We start from the raw sequence: 9,758 nt of genomic DNA on the forward strand, positions 1-9,758 counted from the left end.
TGTAACTATATATATATTAAATTATAGTTAACATTCATTATTATTCAGCTTCAGCTGACTGAAGGCTGTCTTTAGTGGAGGTTTGGGTTACATTCATTTCTTCATATAGCATAAGTGAGATAATGTAATGAAAGAAATTTTTAAACTAAATTACATAACACTACAAAATTCTAAGTATCATTATTATAATTTGATCTTGTCAGTCCCTGGATAACTTAACACCCCAGAGATGAGCATCTTTCTCTTCCTGTATCTGGGCCATTTTTCTACATCTGACTTCCCAGTAGTTTTAGTTGCTCGTTGGTTGGATTATTGTGTGAGGATGCAGTTCTTGCCTTTTTCTCTTTGCACTTTATTTCATAGAACTGGACTAATGAAGCTTACATCTTTGTGAACTGAAGTAGAGACTTTAAGCTATTTTATAATTTAAGGTTTAACACGTTTTTACCTCGGATATCCATATAACTGACCTACAAAGATAAATATTGACTACTTTCCTTGATTCTCTACTGCATTCTATAAGTGTAGCCATATTCTTTATAATCATTTCACTAAACAGCATTTGGAAAAATATGTGTTTGAAGCTTTTATTTTTTTGGAAACCTTTTTTTCCAATATGACTTTTTATGAAATGGTTGTCCGTAAAATTGCTTCAAATCAATTTTGGAAGTAGGGAGGCTATAACTTATAAATAACACTATAGAGATTTTTAACAAAATAGTATTCAGAAACTAATTCCTAGACTTGTCAGGGAAATGTCATACTTCACATTTTCAGTTTTAATAGAGCTTTTTTGTAAAGGGGCATTACAAAGAACACAAATTTAAAAATTATTTTACTACAACAGAAATTGAAGTTACTCCTACTTCAAAAATAGTATTCAACTCTTAACCAGAATATATTAGTATGATTAACTGCATCATCATTGCTGACTCATAATCACTTAAACCAGTTCAAATAGAAGTAGACCATATAGACTGATTTAAAAAAATAAATAAATGACTTTTAGTGTTCTATTAATTGGGTAGGTGGAATGTTACACTTTAAATTTACCTCTACTTTAACATTGGGCCCCAAGTATCTTAAAGTGAGTCTCACTTATTGACACTAAGAAATAGGCCTAAATAGACAGTAGAAATTGAACTAGCAGAAATTGACGGTAGAAATAGAACTAAAATAATTTCCAAGTGTAAGATTGTTTTTGACATTTTAATGAACACCTGGCTGTGAGTTATTAAATAGTTTTATGCTCTGAAGAAGAATTAACTTTCTGCATTTTTTAAAATTTAGGCGGAATGTAATTGAAGCCGTTTACAATAGACTGAATCCTTACAAAAACGATGACACTGTAAGTAGTATTTTAGCTCCTCTGCTTTCCCTTCCCCTCCACTCTAAATGCATATCCTTCCTACCTGTTTTTGCAGAGCTGTTCACTGCACCCATTCTCTTACACACACCCCTGATTGATTGCTCTGAACTCTGCCTGCACCACAGTTCTAGTGATTGAGGACATAATCATGGTGAGTGGCCAACCTCTCTCCAAATAGAAGAAAGCAAGTCTCTTTGAATTATTCTGGGTTTTTGAAGCCTCTACAAACAGCTTCAGAAGGTTTGCCTCTGCTAAATGTTTTTTTGAAGTCAGGAATAATATCTCTACTCAGAATCTTCAATTATTATCAGTTTTGTAAGCAGCTGCAAGAGAACTTCAGAATGCCCATCTCCACTAAATAGTTTTTATGGTTGGAAATAGCTTTGCCAAGAACCCTGAAGTATGTACTTCATTTAAATATTAAAGTAGAGAATTCTGTTTATATAAATAGACATTAGAATGCCATATCCTTCAATTACATTTCCTGTTATAGTTCTGATGTAGTATGGTGTTTACAGAAAAGTGGTGACTTCAAATTATTTGGGCACAGCTCTGAAATATTTTGTGTATTGCATTATGAAGCCTCCTCAAATCTCATATTACTTGAGGTCTTAATTTCTTCACATGCAATAAAAGTAGTGTTCTAAAAATAAATTGAGTTTGCTGAAGAAAAAATTTAAAAATTTTAGTAGTTTTACTGGGTTAGAAACACATTTGGTCAACCTCATAATAAAATCATGTTTCAAATAGTATTTTATTCCAAAACAAAACAAAGTGTTAATTCTTTGAACAGGTTAAATATTGATATTTTGTGTACACACATACATAAACTTACATACTTTAAAACATTTATATCCTAAAAGTCAACTTTACAAAACCTTTCTGCATTATCCATAAAGTTATGTATTTTTGACACCTCTAAGGTTTAATTTAGTTCCTGTTTTGCTTTGTTTTCTTTTATAAAGGACTCTACATCAGCTGATGATATGTGGTAAAACTGCTCATTCTGCCATGGAGTTTACCTTCACCTCCAAAGGAGAGTACAGCTCAACTTCACTGAACCTTTTAAACATCCATCCTCAACTTTAAAGAAGGGCATATGACATGGGTGAGAATGATTACACCAGAGAACTTCAGCAGTACAACAGCTAGCCCAGAACTGATTCTTTTTTTTTGTAAATTTGAGACTTATGTAAACGTGATTTCAAACCATAATTCATGTTGTAAATCAGACTCCAGCAATTTTTGTTGTATGATTTTGTTTTTTGTAAAGTGTAATTGTCCTTGTACAAAATGCTCATATTTAATTATGAACTGCTTCAAATCACTGTCAAAGTTATAAGAAATGTTTAGCTTGTTGTGTGATGCAACAGATACATAGCCCTTTCAAGTCATGTTGTGTTTGGACTTGGGGTTGGGATAGGGAGAGCAGCAGCCATGTCAGCGAGGCGTTCAAATATGCACGTGATTATGGAGAATAATTCCAAAATCTTACAAAGCCGAACATCCAGGGAGTTAATTGAAATCTATCTTAATGTTCTTGGCAGTGGGATTGGCATTGTTGATAAAGCTGGTCCTTTCATTTAACTGTCTTTTAGGTTGTTCTCTATTTGTTGCCATGAGTATTGCAGGTAATACAGTATATTCATAAGAATATCAATCTTGGGGCTAAAATGCCTTGATTCTTTGCACCTCTTTTACAAGTCCTTACATTTAATTATTAATTGATAAGCAGCAGCTTCCTACATATAGTAGGAGACTGCCATTTTTGCTATTATGATTGGCTGGGCCTGCTGCTGTTCCTAGTAAGATATTCTGAATTCCATTTTATCAATAAAGCTTGATTTAACAAACAAGAAATTTAATCATGTATGTGTAATTCCTCTTTTACCCTACCTTTTTAAAACACCATTCCATTGTAAATGAGAAGTTTCTCATGAGGAAAGATGTTAGTCTCTTTTAATTGGAAAATCCTGTTACTCAAGGCATAGATGGAACTGTTTCCCTTCCATTAGAAAGACTAAAAGATTTAAGTCTCTGTTGTTCCTTAATCTGTTTTTAAAATGGGTTTCTTTCTGGCTGCTTAGTTTTCATTAAGATATGTATCAGCTTGAATTTGCCTACTATTTAATTAAAATAATTGTCAAAGCTTGACAATCTAACACTCTATGGTAGGTGTATGTGTGTGTTTGTGAATGTGTTTGCCTGTGATTTTTAATTGACCCATGTCTTTAGAATCCAAGTAGTTAAGATGTATTGTGATTTGAAATATAGCATGTTGATAATATTTAGCTGTTGGCCTTTAAAAATAACTTTCAAAGCTTATTGAATTGTAGATATAAAAATAACCTAATTTAATTTAGGCTTAAATTCCTCTGATTAAGCATGTGAAAGTAAGTTTTAAAATCTGTCACATTGAAAAGACTACTGTTCTGTGCCCTTCTGTATTTTTGTCTTTTTAGGTTGAATATTGTATTTACCACCATGTAATTTAATCATTCAGTAGGCAGATTCCCCGCTAGAAAACTATTAGAATATAACATTGAATACAAAATCAAAACTTTGTGTATAAAAGATAATCAATTTTGTTATATTTGTTTTTTCCATAACTTGGAAATATACATATTTGTATATATAGACTTAAAACTAATGTAAAGTTAGGGGAGTAGTGGGAAAAGTAATGTGAAATGTCTCAGATTTAAGTAGTTATATACCAGCAAAATATTTTCATTATCCCTCTTATTTGTGAGGTGATTAAATGTAACTTAATTGTATTTAATTTATATCTTAATCTAGCATGAATGAAGAAAAAAGTACTATTTATATTTAGAAATTCATAACAGTTGGAATTACAGAATCAATTCCGTACTTAACTTACAAATAAATGCTTAATGTCTAAATCTGTGGTAGAGTGCGAAGTATGATAATGTTTTAAGTTATGGCTTTGCAAGCATCTAAATGTGCATTTAATGAATACCAGTGCTTCTGGTATAGATTTACCAAGCATGCTAGTACTGAAAACCAAATCCCTGTTACAAGAAGCCAGATCCTTAATTTTTTAAGTAGACTCAAGTTTTTAGTTGCAGAAATTTCAAAATCTTTAATTAGATTTTGGAATGCAAAATCTTAAATCACAAGTAAAATATGTAATGGAAAGCTGTATTTCAAATCATAACAGCATATTTAGAGCCATTTTTAATTTGTCTTTAAATAAAACACAGGAGGTTAAAATACTCCTCTGTTAAAGTTGTTGGTACTGAAATTAGGCTTGGAAGTGAGAGAAACCTATATTAAGTGTGATCTAAGAAGACTAAATCTTTTCCACATGAGTCAGCATTGCCATACTAGATACAGTTTTTGATTATAAAAATGCAGGAAGGAAGTATACATTATAACAGTGGACTGTGTGTGTTCTTGATTTTGGGGGGTAATGGTGGTGGTAGGGGACCAACCACGTTTTTACAAGGCACTTTTGCACTTCTATTGTGCACTTCATTTTTGTACCACTTAAATTCTTGACCTCCCACCCCCCCCTTTTGTGTGCTAATTAGCATCTCAGGGCAATGCCTCAAATTTTTTTGATGTGTTATATGTTATTTTCTTTGGAGGGAAAAAGTTCATGTGTAATGATAATATACTATTCAAAGTGTACTTTCATTTAAATGTTTTAATAGGATGAACCCAATTTGCTGCTTTTAATAGGAAATTCATTTTGTATAGCAGACTCTTGTTACCCTAATGTTAAGGAATTTCACTATCTTTTATTGTTTTAGCAAGGTAAACTCTTGATTGCTACTTTCTTAGGGAATATACTTTTACAGATAACAGAAGCAGTTCTCAGTATTAGCATTAACTTTTAAAAATCCAAAAGGTATTTTTCTTACTCAGCTTTAGAACTATTTCAAACGTATTTTTAATTAAAATGCATTAACTTGCTTCTAGAATACTATGCAATTAGTGTACTGCTTTAGCCACTTAATTTTTTTTACTAACTTCATAACATTAAGAAATTTAGATCAAAGGAAAATCAATTCATGTAATTCAAACAATCTGAATTACAGCAGTACTTTTAGTCATCATTCATTTGACCTGACCGTGTAGTAATCCAGCTTATAACTCAGCTTTTCCACAAAATGTATTCAGCAGTTATCTTCAAAGCACTGTTCTAGGCTAAACACCTTGGACTTTAAAGAAATGAATAGGTCCTTGCCCTCAAGGAGTTTACATTTGAGTAGAATTTATAATATAACGTATGTTAATATAACGATCACTCATCCAACCTGAACAAGGCAGGTCTCTGCCCTAAAGAGCTCGTTTATACTTCTTTTATTCATTTGAAAACTCTTTTCTTCTGTTTATTTTCTTCTCTGCAAAATTTAAAAAGCTCATTCAAAAGAAAATTTTGCTCAGCATAGGAATAAAGTTGGACTAATCAGGCTCAAGTTTATTCAGTATGTTTGATTGCCTTTAACAAATGGCCTTTACTCTTCCTGCTGAGAGCAGCAAGTCAGAGAAATAGTAATGAATTTCTTAGAATTCTCCAACCCTGAAATATTGATAGAATTTGAGTTTAAGGCATTTAAAAATATATACATATATTTACATGTAGCTGAATTTATCTTATCTAAGTAAAACTGTGTTCTTTCTTGAAAACATACTGCCAGTGTTAATATCCAATTTTATCCAAATAATTACTATGTGTTTTTTAATTTTTAAAAATAATTTCACTATCTTTACTGGACAAATTCATATAGGAATTCAGTTTGTGATTTCTGAAAGAAGGGATCAAATTGGTTAAGGGTTTTTTGTTTTGTTTTAATTTTGAATTTCATAATGTGTATACTTTTAATTCATAAAGTTTGAATGAGAAGTTTAAGCCTTTTAATGTTTTGATTGCTATTTGTACAGTATCATGTTAGGATTTGGTATTAGAAAATATTATGTAAATATTTCAGTATATAAATGTTTCTCATTTGAGGTTTTTCTTTGAAGGAAACTTAAAGAGTTTCATTTACTTTTGCTTGTAGATCCTGCTGGTGAGATGACCATTTTTTAATTAAGTCATCTAGTCTTCTAATTAGTTGTTTTCCCTCTAGGATTTAGGAAGACTTCTTTATAGTTAAAAATTTTAGAAGCCTAATTTTACTTTATTTTTTCATTAATGTGCCATGAGTTTTGGATTGTATTTGTTTTAAATTATGCATTACTTCAGAATATGCTTGAAATATTTAAGAATACATTTTCTAAATGTTATAATACTGTGTTGTTTTGTTGGTCAGAATAATAAGTGTCAGTTAAGTGTTAGTTATTACTGATAGTCAGAATGCTATATACAGAAATGATGGGAGGCAGTAGGTTCCAGTTCATTGTCAAATGAACATTTCCAGTTTGGGTCACCTCAACACAGATTCTTTCCCTTTTACCTGCTTTATACATACATTAAACTCATGGTTTCTGCTCTCATCTTTTCCTAATTATATTACCAGCAAGTAGAAGTGTGCCAATTAGAAAAATTAAGATGTATTGAAATTGTAGTTCACACCTTATACTTTTATATACTTAGATGGGGAAAGTTTGTTTAAATTAATATAATAACAAAGTGACTTTTTTTGCCCTTATTCTGCATAAAATGTTGCTTCATTTCTTCTACTATTCTCTTGGTGATTTCTCTCTCTCTCTTTTCAAACTGAAACAGGCCAATTCCATTTTCTTGAGCATTACCTCACCAAGGCCAATTAATACTATGTAAAACTGGGCCAAAAATAAGAAAACTTGGGAGACAGAGGGGTGGGGCCATGTCAGTGAGCACGACAGAGGAGGATTACTCTTATAAATTTTTAAAGCCATGGGAAGGTCTTCCTTGGACCCAGCTGTACATTGAGAACTGTTGCATCACATAAACCAGCAAGAACCAACCTTTGCTTGTTCAGATAATTTGATTTTTTCAGCAAGGGAAATAATGATAAACATTACTGCTGCTTCAACTTAGAAACAACGGAAAAAATGAATGCAATGTTTCTTTACCACAAAACCCAAACCTTCAGTTCTTTTCATTGCTCTAAAACCCAATTTTCTAATAGCTTTGTCACAGAATTAAATGTTTAGAAAAACTGTTAAAAGAGTTTTTCCTTTCTTTTTATAGTACTCCTGATCCAGTAAAGGACATTTAGTCACATTTGCATTTGTATGGTACTATCTGAAGTAAGTTAGATTTGTGTAGGAGATTGGGTAGCTGCAAAACAAAATTAATAGTAATTAGGTATAGACACATAAATTCATTATAGCAATGGTTCTTAACCTTTTAGGATCACAGGTCTTTTGAGACTGATGAATCCTAGGAACTTCCTTACCCAGGAAAATGCATACACTACATAACTCCCCAAAGTTTACAATATTGCAGTAGTTCAGGGGCCCCTGCTTAAATCCCATACTATAGCATAATAGGACATCAGCTTTTTTTCTGCAAAGCCATAAGAAATATTTCAAGGGCCTCAAAATAATTTGACTCTATTTTAAAGAATTGTTTCACTTTTTAAAAGAGGAGGTAGATGTGGGCCTACGCTGGAATCTGATATTAAAATGTTCTTTTTAAAGGTCATATTTTGGGGAAAAGGAGAGTGATTAAAGGTGAAAAAATAGTATTAAGACTAGTTTTGGAGAATAACATAATTCTCTGATTTTGCTACTTTTGAAACTCAAAAGAGGTAAAACAAATTGAATGTTTCTGGAATGTTTCTGACCTGCATTAGTGCAAATATATTCACAAACAACACACTTAACTGTTAGATCTCACTCAGGTTTTAAGATTCTGAGCTTCCTGGTATTAAGAGTTCATTAATTTTTTTAAATTCATTTCAGATTCCAAGGAATTAGATATTTATTTACTGATACAAAATGTTAAAATAGGATCTAATATATAGCCACCAATGTATAGGATTAATGAGATTTCTACTAAAATATAACTACTATGAAAAAAACTCATTAGCTTGTTGCATTTGTTGCCAAAATTGGACATTCAGTCCATTCCCATTTGTGGAAATTTTGAAACATAGAATCTATTGTCTTACCCTTAACTAAGTCAATAGCATACCTGCAGGAAAATATCTTGTTTGTAGTAATGTGCCCCAATTCTGGTTGGTTTCAATGTTCAAATCATTTTGTTTCACTTAATTTGTATAAATGTTATTAGTGGAGAGACCATCTACATGTTAAAAGCATTTTGCATTATCTATAGATTGATTTTTTTAAATCTATAAATGTAAAACTAATACAACTGCAGAAATATTTTTCCTAAATAGTGTATAACAAAATTCACAGTAACTCACCCACTGTTTGCAGTTTATGTGATCCAAACTTTTAAAGAAATTCCACAAATGTATATTTTGTATTATGTGCCATTTCCTGGTCCAAAGAAAATATGTGAATTCAGTTCTAACTTTAAGAATGTACTTTTTTGTTTTCAAGTCTGTTGGAGAAATTGCATTCAGCCTGTGGATGGTTGCCGATTATATGTGAGATGAAAAGTAGAAATAATTTCTAGTTTGCAAAACTGGTGCCACTAAATAAACAGGCAATTGCATAATGTGTGTGTATTTATGATTGATATTGCAAGCAGCATTTCTGTTCTGGCTAGCGGCCTGGAAAATTTGAAATTAGTTATTAGGAGTCCTCAGGAGAATCTTTTTCAACTGAACTTGATTAATTTGCTTAAAAAGATAGACTTGATAGTCACAATTTCAATTAGACCTGTCCATTTCTGACTTTAGGAATATTACTTTTGAAAGCCAGTAAGTTTGGGTTGATGGTTATTTTCATGAAAACATCCCCAAAATAAAGAAGCCAGAAGTAGTTCCTCTTTGGCAAGGACATTCCCATTGTCTTACAGATGATACATATGTCTTACACCCTGGAGGAGTTGAGATTGGGAGTTGGGAGTGGTCTGGAAAAGGACTTCCCCACCTGGTGTCCCTGGCGTACTGCCAGCTTTGTAGTAGACAGTGTGTGTGTGCGTGTGTGTGTTCAGGATGCTTCCTTTCTCCCGATTCTGATAAGTGTTTGTACTTCTGTGTCCATTCTTGTCTGAAAGTGTAACTTATTTTATAGGCTTGCACAATTAATTATTGGGATTTTAGAGTACATTGAATTGGTGACGTAAATGAACTTATGTGACTGCAAGAGCTTATTTTGTTCGTTATAAAATAAATGTGTAACGAGCACATGATGATGAGGCATCCTAATCGAAGGTAGCAAGTCTTAGAGCTAAGTAAGGTTGAGGCAGATAAGGATTTCCTTGGCTTATATGCAGCTAATACTGTTCACTTATCAAGGCGTATCCTTTTGTTTTTTGTACTTTTCTATTTGAAAATTGAAGCTAGGTTTTTGTGGGTTT

General features: G+C 32.0%; 1 protein-coding gene across 5 annotated transcripts in view; it reads left to right on the forward strand.

Annotated features, from left to right (window-relative positions):
• The window catches only part of PPM1A (protein phosphatase, Mg2+/Mn2+ dependent 1A), a 41,023-nt gene extending 33,540 nt beyond the window's left edge, over positions 1–7,483 (forward strand). For all 5 annotated transcript variants that reach the window (XM_081049767.1, XM_081049765.1, XM_081049764.1 and 2 more), the window contains 2 exons: positions 1,291–1,348; positions 2,335–7,483. In XM_081049767.1, coding sequence (XP_080905893.1) covers positions 1,291–1,348; positions 2,335–2,364 — 88 coding nt within the window. In that variant the 3' untranslated portion in view covers positions 2,365–7,483. The remainder of the gene's footprint in view (positions 1–1,290; positions 1,349–2,334) is intronic.
• The last annotated feature ends 2,275 nt before the right edge of the window (positions 7,484–9,758 follow it).

Source organism: Rhinolophus hipposideros, assembly GCF_964194185.1.
Source record: "Rhinolophus hipposideros genome assembly, chromosome: 5".
Lineage (NCBI taxonomy): Eukaryota > Metazoa > Chordata > Mammalia > Chiroptera > Rhinolophidae > Rhinolophus > Rhinolophus hipposideros.